The following is an 18,305-nucleotide window of genomic DNA, read 5'->3' on the forward strand; positions in this document are numbered from 1 at the left end:
AATCACATGTGTCTATCAGTCAAGGGTGGGTTGTCCTATTGCTTTCACCTCTTGTGACTTTTGCAAATTCATTTCCTCCTGCCCTTCTGGAAGCTGAGTTAGTCATGATAGAGGCAGTAACATTTACTGGTTTCATCCTGCAAGCTCATTTCTAAAGAAACTCTTGAACCCCAACATGGACATGAGTTAAAGATTCAGCTTTAGAAGACAAAGATGCCAACACTTGGGGCCTGAAGGTTAGCTCAGTCGGTAACTTATTCAAAGACCTGAGTTCGATTCCCAGAACCAACAAAAAGTGCCAGGCATGGAAGCATGATCTTGTAATCTTAGCACTGAGAAGGTAGCACTAGCAGGCCAACCAGCCTAGCCTAATCAAGGAGCTCCAGGCCAGTGAGAGACCCTGTCTTAAAAAGAAAAAGGTGGACAGTACCCAAGGAAGAACACCTGGACTCTTAAGGATGACCTCTGGCATCCACATACTCACCACATTTGTGCTTCCACACATGAGTACACACACTCACACACAGAAGAAACCCATATTTAAAGCACAGTTGTTGGTCAAAAGCCACCCTGCACTATCTTTGGCAAATTTCCCATTTTAACCTAGAGTTTTCTCACCTCCCAGGGATGTTCCCACATCCCACCTGCTGCATGATCAGGAATGGAAATTAATTTAAACTGAAGCCTATGAAAATATAATTAGGAAACGACTCTGATGCCAAAATAAAGTATGCCCCTGACTTGCATAGGCAAAGAGTTTTAAGAAATACATCCTCAGCGTGCATTAGAATCTGTGTGTGTAGATAGTAGAGCTGAGAATGCGCCCTTCTCAGATGCTGGCCCTTCTTCAGTTTGTGCTTTTACAAGGACGCCTTTCAAACCCACAAGCCCTACCCTCACCCCTTGGCTCATCTCCCCTCTATAGATCAATAAGCCTAGGAAATTGAAGGAACTTTGGGCCTGATCACAGGGCCAGGGCCTTGGGTGAGGCTAGAGCCACATGTAGCATAGTCATGAAGTATCAGTAATTGTTTTTATCCCATTAAGTGTGAAAAATAGGAGGTAAAAAGTTGGAAGTTAAATCTAACCCCCAGGTCAGCATGCAGACAGATGACTTTCTACCCCATTTGGTATAAAGCGGTGGTGGCCTCACAATCACCCTGAGCCCCTGAGCTTCTGAAAGCATCACACAGTTCACGCTGCTGTGGTCGGCTGCCCAAGGGACCAGATGTAATATATTCTGCAGGAGCTTTTGTGAAGGTTGTCCTAAACTGTCTTGATATTGAGACCATGTCCACACAGATGCAATGGAATAGAAATCTAAGAAACATGGTTCCCTGTAAATGAATGCCAGCCTCTAGTCAGGCTTTCTCTGTTCAAATCTCCATCCTCCATTTGAATGATGATGTATTATCCCTACAGCCTCAGGGTGCATCTTTATGATGGGTCTCTGCACCATTCCCTAGCATTAGGTCAAGCACACCAGGTCTGTGTGTAATGTCTTTGTAGAGCGGCTGCCTCCGGCAGTGTAGATGTTGGCCGGTTTTGTTTATTTGTCTGTAGTGGGGAAGAAGACCACATGCGATTGTGTGTTAGCATACTCAAAAGGCTGATGACCAACCTTAATTGTCTTCCCTTGTCTGCATTCACATTGGATTGTTTTTGAGACAGGCTCTCTCACTGGCAGAGAGTGACTGCGCACGTGATCCCACAGGGATCTGCATGTTTCCACATTCCCAGTGCTGGAATTATAAGAATTAAAAGCCCATACCACCACACATGACTTTTTTACATGAGGGCTTAGGGGCAAACTCAAGCCATGTTGCCTGTGTGGCAAGCACTTTACTGAGTAATCCAGTTCCCCAACCCAGTCAGCCCTTTTATGATTGGTGTCATTGATGTCCCACTAGTAGATTAGAAAGGCAGCGTTTAAGTGTTCCTCCCAGTGGTACCTCTCCACATGCACGGGGCAAGTTCAGAGAAACTTTCTATCCCTCAGAATCCCATCTATAAGACACCAAGACTTCATGGCATTCTCTCTGATGTTCCTTTTAGAGGTTTGCCATGCAAAGCTACAGTATTCCAGCTTAAAGGGGGAAAGCTGAGACAGGACTGTAGTGATATTTCATTTGTATTTTATTTAATAAATAAAATTTTGCCTTAAGGTCAGAGAGTACTGATCAGCCTTACAGAACAGACAGTGGTGGCATACACCTTAAATCTCAGTTGTCACACTGGTTTGCCATAGAAACCGAGTGCTGGTGGTGAACATCTCTGATCCCAGCACTAAAGAGGAATATAAGCCAGGAGGAGACAGCTCTCAGACAGTCGCATTCTAAGGATTGTTAGAGGCGGGCTCGCCATTTCAGACTGAGGTAGAGGTAAGAGACTGTGGTTGACTGTTTTGCTTTTCTGACCTTCAGATTGAACCTCAATTTCTATCTCTGGATTTTTGTCCATCGTGCTACACAAGACCACCTGCAACTTGGGCCGGGCTCAAAGTAATTATATAGCTAAGGAAGACCTTGAGCTTTCATTGTCTTGCCTTCACCTTGTGAGGGCTAGGATTTTAGGAGTGTGCCATCATCCCTGGCTTGTGTGGAGCTAGAGTTGAACCCAGGGCTTGCTAGGCAAGACTTACACCAACTGAGCAGCATGCCCAGACAGGAAGAAATGTTTTTAACATGAGACTTAGAAATGTGTCTTGGTAATGTAGTTCCCTGAGCATACATCTCCGTTCTCCTCTTTCCATTATGGGAAGAATGGAAGAAAAGGATACTTTCTTAGAGAGTTATTTCTTTCAGTCTAGGAAAGGGTCATGAGACATAAATATGATTCAAGCATAGTCCCATGTTCTTATTAAAATAACTTATGGCAAAAGTCTGTGACTCCAAAGGAGTTATAGCTCCTTAGACTTTAATGTTTCCTAATACCCTGGTGCGAATGGCTCCATTATAAAGTTTTAAAACCAAAGCAGTTAATCTTGAAATCATGCCTAGAATCAGGCACCCTGTAAGTAGTCCTGTCGTTCAAAGCTGGGGTTGTAGTTCTGGAAATGGGCTTTCTTAATTAAAACCTGTAATGAAGTCAGATGATGAAGACAAAGTAGAATAAAGTAAACACACACATTTATAGTCCCGCATAATTGTATACATCCAGTTACAGCAATGTGCTTATTACAGAGCAGGCCATTATTGTGAGGACTGCAAAACATCTTTGGAGAGTAACGAATAAGAACTTCTAGTGTCTTCTTGCTGCAGGGGGCAGAAGTCCATGAAGACTTACGAGAGGATGAAGAGGACAGAGTTGCCGACTCCACGCTTCAGAGCCACGCGATAGGTAAGCATCCATGTGTTCTTGATGGTCTTTCCCTTAGATATGTTCTCTTGGTGTATCGCTAGAGTCCGTCTCTCACGCCTCCCTCTGATGCAGTGGTTTACAACCTTGGGGGCATAAAAGACACTTTCATAGGGGTTGCCTAAGACTACCAGAAAACACGGGTATTTCCATTATGGTTCTCAACAGTAGCAAAATTACGGTTTTGAAGTAGCAATGAACATAATTTTGTGGTTGGGGTCACCACGACATGAGGAACTGTATTAAAGGGTTGCAGCCTTAGGAAGGCTGAGAACCACCGCTCTATAGGGAAAGAGGTGTACATTTCCCTCAGAAAGGTTAGGTGTTAAGTTAGTTATGTTCCCACTGCTGTGACAAGACACCTGACAAAAGCCACTTCAGGGAGGAATGGTTTGCTTGGGGTCACAGTTGAGGGCACAGTCCATCAGGGTAGGGAAGGCACAGTGGTAGGAGCATGGGATAGCTGGTCACGTGGCATCCACACTCAGGAAGCAGAGAGATGGACGCTGGTGCTCAGTCACTTTCTCCTTTTTTATTCAGTCTGGGACCCCACTATGGGATGGTGCCACCCCTTTTAAGGTGGGTCTTCTCACTTCACCCTAATGTAGATAATCTCTCATACAGAGGTTAGCCTGATCTGGATAGTCCCTCTCAGGCAGGCTCAGAAGCTTGTCTCTTTGGTGACCCTAGAAACTGTCAAGTTGACAGTATTAACTGTCACAGATGCTATAGTGGGCTTGGGCTAGCTCAATTGATTGAGTCCTTGCTTGGCATTCACAAGGTCCAGGGTTTGATCCCAAGTACCACAAAAGGAAAGCAAAGCAAAAATAGTGAATCTCAGGGTCTCAGAACCACACCTATGAGGAAAACATGGATGTTTGTAAAGGTGTGGAGTGTGAACTGAGGAGGCATGTGTGCTTCTGTTATATAAATGGAAGTGGCAGTGGGGATGAATGACTTTTTTTCTAAGGAGAGAATCAACTTATAGAATATTACCTTCTAGAGTGGTTTCAAAAAGCAACTCTTACAAAGGTCTATTGAATGAAAATATACAGTGGTTGCTTTCTGAAATGGAACATGTTTTAAACATTTGGATGTTTCTCATATAGAACTGTCTTAGTTTCTTACCTGCTGCTATGATAAAATATTCCAACAAAGGCAACTTATGAGGGAAAGGGTTCATTTATACAGTTCACAGTTCAAAGGCGCAGTCCATCCCTGTTGGGGAGTCACAGCAGCAGGGCCAGGAAGCAGTTGGTCGCATTACATCCAAAGATGTTAGTGATAGTTGTATGCCTCTTCCCCATCTCCATTTCTCCATTTGTACAGTCTGGGGCCTTCTGCCTGTGGAACTGCTGTGGGAGCACATTCTGCTCCAATAGCCTTTAAGAGACCACGCCCAAGTGAGCTGCTATCTTAAAGGCTATTGGCAGAAGGAGCAGGACGTGCTCCCACAGCATGGAATGGCTCTTTTCACATCAATTTATCATTATACTTCCTCGCGGGCACAACCAGAGACAGTCTTCCCAGATGATTCTAGATTTTATCAAGTTGAAAATTAACACTAATCATTACAAGACCCAAATAAAAAAGGAAAATTCGAATGACAAGACGTTCAACACAGTTTTTCATCATTTCTATTGAAATCCCTAAATATAGATAGACCTGAATTAATTTCAACTTGTTAGGTGGCTCTTTTTTAATAAATAAAAAGTTATAACTATTCAGAAAGCCTGATTTTGCTGTCGGAGGTAAAATGAATCCACAAGGGCATAACGGGTAGCTCCCTGGTCCCAAGTCTCTGAGAGCACTACAACTCTAAACCCAGCCCAGCTGTGCTTCTTAGAGTTGTGCATGACCCCAGACATGAAAGGACACGCGTTCCCAAGGACGTGGGATTCAAGTGCCCTGTTCAGCACCTGGGAGGAGACCACGATGGAGGAATTTCTGTGACTTTGATCTTTGTGAGGAGGCTGAGGAAGCAACTAGTTTCCAGTCACCAGACCACCGTGGACACTTGTGGCATTCACTGTTATCAGGAGATTCCAAGAGCTGTGAGCATGGGTGTGCTGGCTAGTCCCCTCCGCATGGAATGATGGGATGGATGGCCCCAGATCACACAGAGACGGAGCAGACAGTACCAGTTTCTTAGTTTCTCTTACTGCTGAGGCAAAACACCCCGACAAAAGCCTCTTCAGGGGCAGAGGGTTTATTCTGGCTCATGGTTTGAAGATGCATCCCATCATGGTGGCGAAGACACTGCAGCAGGAGCCCGAAGCAGCAGATGCCATTGTCTCCACTCCCAAATGGAGAGCAGTGAGAGTCTGCATGCTGGCACCCAGCTCCTTAGCTCCTGTCTCCAGTTTCTGTCATCTGGAACTTCCTGCCTACAACCAAGTTACATCTTTCTACATCAACAAAATCAAATAATCCTCCATGAGCATGCTCAAAGCCTTAGACTCCCAGGTGATTCTAGATTCTGTCAGCACTGAATATTAAGTCCTAAAGCATGACTCCCTTAAAAGGTGGCCAGTGTCCAAGATTCTCTATGTCCACTGCTTTGCCTGAGATGCCCTGAACAGCCAGCTCCCAGCACTGCCAGCTCTGAATGCCCCATTTTTCCAGCCTCCCCAGCCGTCTTCAGCAAACTATAATTTACAGTGTGTCTCGGAGTGTTGTTGTACCCAGTCAGCTTAATGAGACCAGCACACAATTATTATTCTTTTCATTGGCAATTAGGAATACAAAAGTCTTCACAAACAGCTGAATGAGTGTAGTCTGAATCGGATTATTATTCCAAGACATCCTTTTATTATGGTTGTCAGTGTGAATGGATTTAATTGGTACCAGTTCGGCACAGTTAGCTAATATGCAAGTTAAAAACGGCTTAGCAGTCTTCAAGCATGGTAGTCTGCAAAGCCCCTGCTGAATCTCCCTTTCCCCAGTAATGGAGTTCTTGTGCCTGTAAAAAAAATAAAAAAAATAAAAAAATACATACACAGCAGGCCAAAGATGCAGATCCGTGGCAGAGCATGTGCCAATGTGCTCAAAGCCTGAGGTTCAGGCCGCATCACTGCAAAATTTAAATTGAGTGAAGAAGGACCGGGAGTGCAGTTCAGTTGGAAAGTCTAGTAGACATCTCTAGCATCACATAAACCAAGCATGGTACTGTATTCCAGGTTATCCTTTGCTACATAGTGAGTTCAAGGTCAACCTGCATTATATAAGACGGAGTCTTAAAAGAACAACAACTTAAGAAAAGAAGCAAAACACAGGAGAAAGAAGCAGCCGTAGCAACACAGACACAGATGTATGCACTCACATGTAATGTTAGAGGCTGGGTTTTTGCTGGAGAACTACAGTTAGTATAAGTATTTTTAGTAGATTTACAGATCCTCTTAGATCGCCACCGTTTTGTATGTTGGCATCTTCAACTGTAATTAGAACAACATAAAATCCAGTCCATCTGTCTTAGTAGCCAACCTTCCAGGGCTCTGTAGCTGCAGATTCTGCACAGATAGCCCCTTTCTCGGTATCTGCAGGATGACGAAGCTTTAGAACATTGATGGGGGTCACCTAACTGTGCTTCTGACGAGTTGCCTGGGTCGTCAGATCACCATAGACTCTTCTTCACAGTCAGCAGCTCTGCAGATAAAATGCTGTGGACTCAAGAAGACAGCAGCAGCAGATCCTAACCTAATCCCCCAAGTAATAAAGTTATCCATTAGAGAATTCCTGTCTCAAACAGGAAGAGAGGCGTGTGGCACTTTAGTGATGTCAACAATACTGCCAATAATACCTTGTAGGCTTCCTGTTTTCAAACCTCTTACCTTGGGCTGTAAACTGAGTCCTGCCTCTCTAGGCATTTCCACTGAGATGAAAATCTGAGGAAGGGTGTCACTTTCCAGGTCCCCAGCAGGAATACAGTGTCGCTGAGAAATGGATCACACAGCTAACCCTAGCTGCAGAGGGTGCTGGAAAAGTGCACGCCTTCCTCCCAGCTTCTGTTGTTTGAAGTGGCAGAGAGACAAAGATTGATGCCAGTTCTGAGCTAGCTATCAGTAGGAACGTTTTAAAGGTTCTTCCCGCCTGGGACAAGATGAGTGTCACTAATGTTTACTACTCTATCTGTATCCCATCATAGTGACTGAGAATATTTATTTTCCACCCTGAAGATCCTAAGCACAGTATTATCATACATTTTGCAATATTTTATAGCCATAATATAATATTTTCAGTAACAGTGCCTGAACAAATCTAAGTATGTGTCTCTTCAAAAAAAATATGTCAGCTAACACCTTTTCAAACGAAGAAGTTATAACTGGAAAGTTTGTGTGTTTCTGTGGCTCAGGGTGATTGTGTTGCTTTGATCAGAGTGGCGAGAGTTAATTATAAAACAAAGTATTCTTAACTAAACTGGATCCAGATTGATATGCAATATTTATAAATTAAAAGGCTGGAGCAACAGCCCAGTGACTAACAGCACATACTGCTCTCATCGAGGACCTGAGTTCAATTCCCAGCACCCACATTGGACAGCTCAGATCTCCCTGTAATTCCAGCTGCAGGAAATCTGACTCCTCCTCCCTGCTTTCCTGAGCACCACTCTTCTGTGAGGATACACTCACATAGACATGCATGCATATGCATAAATAAAGTGAAAATTCATGTACAAAAATTGTGAATGAAGTAAAATAATGGCACTAAATTTTATTTTAAAAAGATAATCCTTATAAATTATCATTATAACACAGACTTCTGTGTTAATGAGCAGCAAGAAAATGGCTAGCCTACTTCACTAGCAGTACTAGCATAGATGATTTTCTTTTCTGCTTTTTAACCACCATGAACTGATCATATACATTATCCTAATTGTCTACTAGTGTTAAACACTTGAAAAGAACTGAAATACTGTTCTATCGTACTGAAATTATCATCCAGTGGGGATAGATAGTTCAATTGATGAAGGTGCTTTGCAAGCATGCAGACCTGGATTTCATCTCCAGAACCAAAGTAAAGAAGCTGGGTGTGGTGGTGCATGCTTCTGATCTCAGCACTGGGAAAGTGGGGGGATATATAGATCTCTGGGCTCAGTAAACAGCCAGCCTAGCCTACTTAGTTTAATAAAAGTTATTAAACTAAACATATGCACCCCAATGTGAACACACACAGGTCCCACAAGCACACACAAAGAAAGAAAATCTCAGCCAATGACGAACTTCAGAAATAATTCCCATGGTTGCAAGGTAGCCAGTGGGTGGCACTTGCCCCAAATCTGATGGCTCAAGTTCAGTATCTGGGTCTCACAATGGAATGAGTAAGCAGAATTCTACAAGCTGACCACACATGTGCTGTGCATGCCTGTGTTGAAATAGGAGCGGCGGGGCCGTGTCCCCAACACCCCGGCCACTTGGCTAGCTTATGCCCGAAATAACAACACACAAACTGTATTCATTTAACTGCTTGACCCATTTCTATCTAGCCTCTTCTAGGCTAACTCTCGCACCTGGACTAGCCCATTTCTAATAATGTGTGTAAGCACCCCAAGGTGCGCTTACCGGGAAGATTCTAGCCTAAGTCCATCGTGGGTTGGAGCTGCCTGGGAGAGCAGAGCATGGCATCTCTGCTCCAGAGAGCAGAGCTGTCCGGTCCCTCTGGAAGCAGAGCAGAGTCTGACCTCACTTCCTCTTCCGCCCAGAATTCTATTCTGTTTACTCCTCCCACCAATGCTTTAACCTATGAGGCCAAGCAGTGTGTTTATTACTTAACCAATGAAATCAACAGATTGATATATGACACTCCCACATCATGCCTGTACATACACATATGCATGCAAATAAGTAGATGTAAGAACTAACTAACTTAAAGTAATACAAGTGTTTGAAAATTCCCCGAGTTGAAACAGGAAGTTTAGTAATTCCAGAGAGAGAGAGAAAGAGAGAGAGAGAGAGAGAGAGAGAGAGAGAGACAGACAGACAGACAGACAGAGAGAGAGAGACAGAGAGATCTCTGAGGATTTTGAGAAAGAAGTTATACAGAATCTAGCACTACCCACAAAAATACACGACGTAGAACAAACAGCTGTCTAGTAACCTTGTGAGTAAACACTTTGGGGGCTGACAGGTGAATGAGCCCTATCTCATCTCTCCAACTGCCTAGCTCTTTTTCTGTGTTTCTAGTCTCTTCTGTAGAGACTTGACAATCCCAGAGCATGGCAAAACAAAGGACATGGTCCCACTCTAACCACCCAGCTTTCCCCAGACAGCTATAGTGTGTTGCCTTGCAGCTTACACTTAGTCTAATGTTTATTAAATTTGCTAATTAACAGTTTCATACATGTACCTAAGAGGTTCTGGTTGCTCTCACCCTCTATACTCTCTCTTATCTCCTTCACATCCCTGCCAACCCTCTCTTCCCTTCATGTCTTTTTGCCTTGTTTTCAGACCACTGATTCAGACCAAGGTCTTCTGTAGAACTATAGGTTGGGAACTAGCCATTATGGCTGATGGACTGTCTGTTGGGTATACAATTAAACACAATGGCTGTCCTTCCTCCGGTACCCATCAGTATCCAGCAGTTCATATGGGAGGAGAGGAGCTCCATAAGCCCCTCCCCCATCCGTGACTGCCTTGAACAGGCCCAGTGCAGGCAGCTGCAGCTGTGACATTGTGTTAGTAATGGCTGTGTCATGCCCAGAAGACAGCATTTCACAGACTTTCTCCCTATTTTCTGGTTCTTATGTTCTTTCCAATCCCTCTTCCATCATGTGCCCTGATCCTTAGAGGGATGGTAAAAATATCATGTTCAGAGAATTCTCCTTGCTATCCCAAGAACTGTTATTGCCCCAAAGGGATTATCCTAGCCCAATATCTTACCTCCTCTTCCCTTCTTGCCCAGCCTGGCCTGACTTACAGAATGGAGGTGGGGGCAGTGATCAGAGGTCCCTTTGAGTGCCTTACCTCCATCCACCTGTGCGTTTCCATTTCCCCAGGGTGTCTCACACTCTTATTCCTGTCTTCTCCTAGACTTCGGCTAGTATGGAAAGATAAGTTACATCACTATAGAAACAGACTAATCAGGACTTTCTCATATTGGATATTTGCATTACAGCAAGCACTCAGGCAAATGTTTATCCCTAGTTAAGAGCAGTTCTTGGGGGCTATAGGGCTGAGGCAATCAAAGTACTTGTATGGGCAAATGGTGAGGGGAGGAAGAAAAACAGCTCCAAGGCCCACCTTACATAAGGGACAGAAAAGGTTTGGGTTGGGTTTTTTTTTTTTTTTCATAATCTTACTTCTACCATAAAGCTTAAATGTGAGACCCAGCTATGTTGAGCCAAACATAGTGAAGTGAGACCAGCTTGGACAAGGTCCATTTTACCTCTCTGTGACACAGACTGGTCCTTGTACCTGCTTCATCCGCCATACGGCATCTAACCTAGTCCACAGCCCAGGGTGCAGTTAAGTGGGGGCAGGAGCGACAGAGGAGGCATAAGATGGACGATTGTCACTGTGGAGGTAACTCGATAGCGGGGTCAAGTGAGGGAGAATGGATGCAGCAGCTTCCTCAAGCAGCAGAGGAGAAGCGGCTCGGCTTCGTGCCAACCTTATAACAGTGCCTGTTTCCTTGCTTGTGGGAGGACAGCAAAGTCTACAGGCTCTTCAAATGGCTTTGCTTACATTGAGAAGAAGAAGCAGGAGAGTAGCACCTGCCCCGTAGTATCAAAGTCCTGATAAAATATTCTTATCCATAGTTATTCATGGTGAATCTTACTGGCTGAATTATTATCACATTATTTTGTGTTAGTTCCAAGATTGTATTCCTCGAACCAAAAATACAGAATTAACTGAGAAGCCCTAATTTTCAGGAGTAGAATTTTCTTTATATGTGTGATTGTGTATGAGAGAATATTTGTGTGTGTGTGTGTGTGTGTGCGTGCGTGCAGATGCACGTGCATGACTGGATGTGATCATGTGCACATGAAAGAATGCATGTGGAGAGGTCTCAGGCACTCTTGTGCCTGCGCACATGTACACATACAACCCCTGCTCACACAGCCATGCACATGCCTGCCCCTTGTCCACCACCACACTAAGCTAAAGAGTTGACATGTCAATGGCAACCTGGATTCCTAGCAATATAGATAGATAGATAGATAGATAGATAGATAGATAGATAGATAGATAGATAGAGATAGATAGATGTTAAGTCTACAGTGTTTGAGAAAAGCATTAGCTTGAGACAAGAGGCAATTACTAAAACCAATCAGGTGAGGATTTTGTCAAAAGACAGAAGCAAAAATTGAGTTACTGATGCCACGTGACTATGAAAAGAGACAGAAACAGGGTGCTCTTGACTTGAACAGTAGTTGTGCATCAGAAAGACAAATAGAGAATTTTCAAGAAATCCATTGTAATGCGGGGCCAATCTGGCACCTTTAACAATATTTTACAGCACAACTTTTAAAAAATCAATTTATTCCAGACACTTCTCCACAAGACTCCATATGGATTTATCTTGGCTTTTGTGTGTTTATATGTTTGGATTTTGTCATTGTTCTGTTTCATACGTTCTGGAGACTGAGACTTAGGCAGCTCTGGATGGCCTCAAGCTTGTTGTGTAGCTGAGAACCTTGAAGTCTTGATCGTTCTTGCCTCTGCATACTAAGTGCTGGACTACAGGCACAGACTACTATACCCAGTCCATACAGTGCTGAGGATGGACTCGAACCCACGGCTTTATGACTGCTAGGCAAGCCAACACTGTCTCCACTGAGCTACATCCTTAGCTACCTCATTATTTTTAATTGTCACATAATACTTCCTAGCAGGTCTGTGAGCACACAAGTGTGGCATTTACTTTCTATTGGTAGTTATCCAGACATCATTGGACAATCACATAGGTGATATTAAATATTTTAAAATCCTTTAAAAACATTTTTAGTTTTTAAAATTCCCACATTTACATTATATACCTGGATCATACCCACCCACCATTATCTCCTTCCAACTTTACGTACTCATTTTTACTGTTATTAATAATCCACTGGACACTTTTTAAGTAATTAATAGATGTGAACCCAGACTTTAGTGCTTCTAAACAAAAATCTTCAAGTTTTGAAGGTGGATAACGCCCAAGAAAATAAGTTATCAATGTCAGTCTTAATTTCTTTCATCAGCCCAAGGTGGAATGAGAGAAGCGTGGTTTAGCCATCGTCCTATCACGAGCACAGTGTCAGCTCCACTCATTTTGTGCAGGATCAGATAAAAGGATGCTTCCTTTATCTTTGCTCTGCCACCCTGGAGCAGCTAAAAGCTTTTCAAGAAGGGGGAGGGGCCGAGAGAGCTGAGAGGTTAACGGGTTATGAAGCATTGTCCCAGCCAAGCCAGAAGCACTGAATCAATTTCCAATATGTTTCTCACGGAACTAAAAACCTATGCTCTGGAGATGTTATTGTTTGATTATAAAAGCAGGTGGAATTTGAAGAGAGACTTTCATGCCACCTTGATAAACAGTCTCAGCCTGAAACTCGATTGTGTCAACTCCCAGATGGAGGCGAATTATGCTTTCGGTGACTCTCTGCCCATCTGACACTTAGCATTGAGTTCTCCCTCCTCAAGAGCTCATTGGGAAGGAACTCAGCCTTCGCAAAAACTTAGTTGGAGGCAAACTCAGTCACCCCACTTCCAAATGAACACATTGCATCTCCAAATGTGGCAATTTCCCTGGCTGGTGACCTACTCCTCAGAATGTCACCCATACCCAAGCAGGTGCAGATAATTCTGATTTAAAGGAGGTATTAAGGCCAGTCCCTTTCTTATGTGGTATTTGTTTTTATTTATAAACAAAACAAAACCTACTTCTTTGGGCTGTGGAAATGGATGGACTGATGACTAAGAATATGTGCTGCTCTCCAGAGAACCCAAGTTGGGTCCCTAGCACCTTCCTCAGATAGCTCACAGCCACCTGTTACTCCAGCTTTGGGGGATTAGACTTCTAGACTCTGCCAGCACCTGGACTCATGCATGCACACATACACACACACACACACACACACACACACACAGGTACACACATGAATACACATCATTTAAAAATGATAATAAACCTTCTCAAGGTTGGAAAAGTGGCTCAGTTAATAAAATACTTGTCATGTAAACACCAGGGTCTGAGTTCTGACCTTCATAATCATTAAAAAGTCAGGTGTGGTGCCTGTAACCCCAGTCCTGGAGTTTTGGTGAGTCCCAGGTTCTTCAACACTGGGACTTCAAACTCAGTGAGAGATGGTATCTCAAAAATAGAGAGCAATTAAGGAAGACACCTGAAGTCAACCTCTGACCTACCACATGCACCCACACAACTGAGCTCAGCTGTACACAAACACAAGAAAACACACACCTTATAAACACAAAAAATTGAAACTTCTCAGTGCTTCTCATATACAGTGCTATCATTTAAATTAGCATATGTTCTAGTTACTTAACCACTGTGACAAAATACTTGTAACATAAACATGAGGGAGGAGGGTTTGTGTTGGCTCACGGTTTAGGAGCACACAGTCCATGCACCTGCTCAAAGCTGCAGCTGGGTAGTGTCTACAGTTGCTCACAATATGATATCGACCAAGAAGCAGAGAATGTCAAGCCAGAGTTTGATTGGGCTATTGCTCACAAGGTTGATCCCCAGTCACACTTGTTGCAGCAAGGTCCCTACTCCTCTCAACCTCTCAAAGCTGCGCCACCAGCTGGGGATCACCTGTTAAATACATGAGCCTGTGGGAGTGTTTAATATTAAAGTACTGCAACATATATTCATTGAGCAAATCAAGAAGTTTCACTAATGACTTTTTTTTTTTTGAGACAGGGTTTCTCTGTGGTTTTGGAGCCTGTCCTGGAACTAGCTCTTGTAGACCAGGCTGGTCTTGAACTCACAGAGATCGGCCTGCCTCTGCCTCCCAAGTGCTGGGATTAAAGGCGTGCGCCACCACCGCCCAGCTCACTAATGACTTTTTGTACTTTATTAATATTCTCCTCTCCCATTACTTTTGTACCCTCTTCCCTTTCCTCTTTCTAAATAATCTCCTTTAAACTTTCATGTATATTTAAATCTGGATTCCATGTATCTGAGTGTGGTTAATTTCATTCAACATGATAAGTACTATTATATTTTCTCACAATTGACATAATTTCATCCTTCGTTATTACTGAATAAACGTGTGTGTGTGTGTATGAGTTACATGTTTATCGGCTCATCTCAGACACACAGGCCAGTTTAATATTGTGTTGGTTACTTTCCATGTTGCTGAGACCTAATGCCCGACAAAAGCAACCTAAGTAAAGAAAGGTGTTTTTTTTTTTTTTGTCTCACAGTTTGAGGGTGCAGTTCATTATGGTGGGAAGTCATGGTAGCAGGAGGGTGAGGCAGCGGGTCACAGGGCACCCATGGTCAGGAAGCAGAGAGATGGACACTGGTGCTCAGCTGACTATATAATTTTTATGCAGTCCTGGATCCCAACATTGAAAAGGCACCACACACATTCAAAGTGGGTCTTCCTATCCTGATTAATCCAATGTAGAAGCTCCATCACAAACAGCCCCAGAGGATTGTTTCCATGGTGACTTCTCTGACTCACCAACTTGGCCATCAAGATTAACCAGCACACATATGAGCATGGGCTTCCGGTATGGCTGTTGCTAACTTAGCAACACTAACGAGACATGTGAGAAAGAGGAACCAATGTGTTGAAGCGGAGGTCAGAGAGCCTGGAAGTTTGGATTTTATGAAGAGATATAAAACATTTCATCTCTTTTTCTCAGAACCGTTGTCCATAAAGGGGAAGACTATTCTAGAAAACCTCTGGGGTTACCATCTAAGCTTCAAAGTATCCATGAGTGTCCAAGTTTGCTCCCTGATTCCCATGAGCCCGTAGGAAGAACACACTTTAGTTGCAGATTCTGAGGACAATTTTTTAAAGGTTACAAAGATTGCAACACTGTTTCTGGGCATATAGGCTTTGACTGTCATGGTAGCCCTGCTCTCTTGCTAAGGGTTTTCATTCTCATCACGTGCTGCCGTTAGGAGACCTAGGTTGCAGTTCCTTCTTTGCTATCTACCCCATGCTATGGCTTTGAGAAATTCCCCAGGTCTTCTGGAACCTCTACTGCTCTCATCTCCCAAATGGAGACCATGGTAATTGTGCGCTTCTAACAGCATTCTAGGTGCTAGCAGAAGCCCAGTTGTGGGTGTTCCTTGTTTTAGTTGCACTTGCTTGCTGAAAGCAGTCTATGAAGGGGTGTGGTCATCTTGCTCATGTTTCTCCATATGATGGTCACAGCATGTATATTAGACATTTTAAGAATGAAAGGGATTGGTTTGTCATGGAAACTTCTGGCTATAACCCTCACATGTCAGTAAGAAGGCTTGAGAATTCTTTCTGCCCTCAATTACCACATTCCCTGAATGAATGAACACACCTGACTTCCAACCACTAGTCACACGCCACAATTAACTCAGAGCCATCCACCGCTCACATTCATAATCTTCTTCCCAGCCTGTCCCATGTCAGGCTGCTTCACCTCTTTGTCAACCTCCCAGTTGGCAGGGCGACAATCAGGGGAAGTACTATAGCTTCTCCACAGGTAGGAGTGAGTCACCTTCATTCTCTGGTGCTCAGACCTCAAGGCTTAGCCATAAACCAATTTCAGTTCAGTTACTAAATATTTATTAGGCTTTGACTCATCCCAGGCAATTGTGCTGAGCCCTCCAGGGATATGAAAATGTAGTCTGGGTTTGATGAGCTTCTCTGATCTGATTCTGAACCAAGATTTTTTATTTACATCTTTTTTCTTTACATTTAGCCGGAGATTGAATCACTCAATCTCTTGCCTCAATATTGGACACAAGGAAAGGTCAGCTTCCATGAATGGCTTGGTCCTTGGAGGTGGTTTCCTCCCCCTTAGGCATGACCACAGGGGCTTTATCGCTCTAAAGAGTGCTGTCATCATAGCGATCAAGAACTTACCTTGCTTTGTAGTTCTGCAATAATGTGAACGTATTCTTCCTGACATCCTGGAAAAGACAAACAACTTCTTTTTAAACAGATGGCTTGTGGAGCCATTGTTTAAATGTCATCTCTGCCACTGTTTACTGCCCTACTTAGTCGGGGAGATATTTGCATATTGAATTCGCTTGAGTGCTGGGTAGATGATGTGAGAGAGATGGGAAGCTTTTGTGGGCGTTGTTTTCTAATAAAACCCATTTGGAGATGGGGAGATGGCTCAGTCTAAAGTGTGCTTGCCACACAGGATGGAAGTGTTCCTGGAGCCCACATTAAAAAAAAAAGCCAGATGTGGTGACAAATGTTTATAATCCCAATGTTGGAGAGGAGGAGATAAGGGCATCTTAGCCTACTTGAAGAATTTCAGGCCCGTGAGAGACTGTGTCTCAAAAATCAAACAAGACTGACGGTGTATAAGGAATCACCCAAGGCTATCCTCTGGCTTCCACATAAACATAAAAGTATATGTGCACCTGAACACACATGAGCTTGTGTATGTGCACACACACACACACACACACACACACACACACGAAAAAACACCCTGGCTGTTACAGTTAGATGTGGTCTTGACAGATGATATAACTAAGACATTTTTTGTTTTCTTTTTGGTGACAGCTGTGGTGGCTTGAATAGGTTATAGCCCCCATAGACTCATGTATTTGAATGCTAGGCTCACATGGGTTGGCACTGTTAGGAGGTGTGGTCTTGTTGGAATAAGTGTGTCACTATGGAAACATGCTTTGAGGTCTCATATACTCAGGCTACACCAATGTGATACACAGACTCCTTCTTCTGCCTACAGATCAAGATATAGAACTCTCAGCTCCTTCTCCAACACCCTGTCTACCCACACATTGGCATGTCCCACCATGATAATAAGATCTAAACCTCTAAAAGCCACTCCCAATTAAATGTTTTTCTTTATAAGAGTTGATGTGGTCTTGGTGTCTCTTCACAGCAATATAAACTCAAAGGCAACAGCCGAAATATATGCACTAATTTTTTTCACCTTAATAAAATATCCAGGTGAATTGCTTTTTAAAAAGATTCCATTTTTTGTATACATCTGTATAGGGAGGGGTCTGTGCTTATGAATGTAAGTGCCCTTGAAGTCCAGAGGAGGGGTTGCATCCCCTGGAGCTGTAGTTACAGGTGGTGGTGAGCTGATGGACATGGCTGCTGGGAATTGAACTTGGGTCCTCTGCAAAAGCAGTATACACTTTTTTAACCGGTTCAGGATGGCTTTCTTTTTAAGATTTTATTTTTATGTTTAATTATATGTACACTGAGCCATCTCTGCAGCCTCAGCAGACTGGCTTTGCTTAATTCTTCACAGTGTTTTCCAGGATTATAATGAGATCTGCAGCAGTCTAGTTTAGTTTCCCAGTAGACTCTGTGACAAGGATTCAAGGTCAAGGAAATGATCAAGAAGTGCAGGAAAGAGCAATAAAGGACATCCGTCAAGGAAGAAAAGCAGCCAGCAAAAGACACGCTGTCACGCCTGCTGTCCCCACAATGAGCTATATACTTTGCACAACTCAGTACAAAACGAAACACATGTCCTCTTGCTCAAAAGTTATTAGAGGGCCAGCAAGATTGTTCAGAAGGTAAAAGTGCTTGCTGCAAAACCTGGCAGCTGAGTTCGATCCCTGGATCCTACTATAGAAGAAAACAGACTTCACAAAGTTGTCTTTTGACCTACACCTGTGTGCCATGGCATATGAACAGCCGTGTGCATAAATACATGCCATATATGCATGTTTAAAGAAACATGATGTTAAAGTTGCTAAGAGTTTTAATGGCTGGAGAGATGGTTCCGTTGGTAAAATGCTTGTCTTGCAAGCATGAGGGCCTGCATGCAATCTAAAGAACCCACAGAAAACGATCA

General features: G+C 43.4%; 1 protein-coding gene across 5 annotated transcripts in view; it reads left to right on the top strand.

Moving 5' to 3' along the window:
* Nckap5 (NCK associated protein 5) overlaps positions 1 to 18,305 on the top strand; it is an 820,785-nt gene that overhangs the window by 716,619 nt on the left and 85,861 nt on the right. For all 5 annotated transcript variants that reach the window (XM_050161478.1, XM_050161479.1, XM_050161480.1 and 2 more), the window contains one exon: positions 3,261 to 3,339. In XM_050161478.1, coding sequence (XP_050017435.1) covers positions 3,261 to 3,339 — 79 coding nt within the window. The remainder of the gene's footprint in view (positions 1 to 3,260; positions 3,340 to 18,305) is intronic.

The sequence above is a fragment of the Alexandromys fortis genome, unplaced genomic scaffold (assembly GCF_014885135.2).
Source record: "Alexandromys fortis isolate MF-2015 unplaced genomic scaffold, M_Fortis_MF-2015_v1.1 scaffold_109, whole genome shotgun sequence".
Lineage (NCBI taxonomy): Eukaryota > Metazoa > Chordata > Mammalia > Rodentia > Cricetidae > Alexandromys > Alexandromys fortis.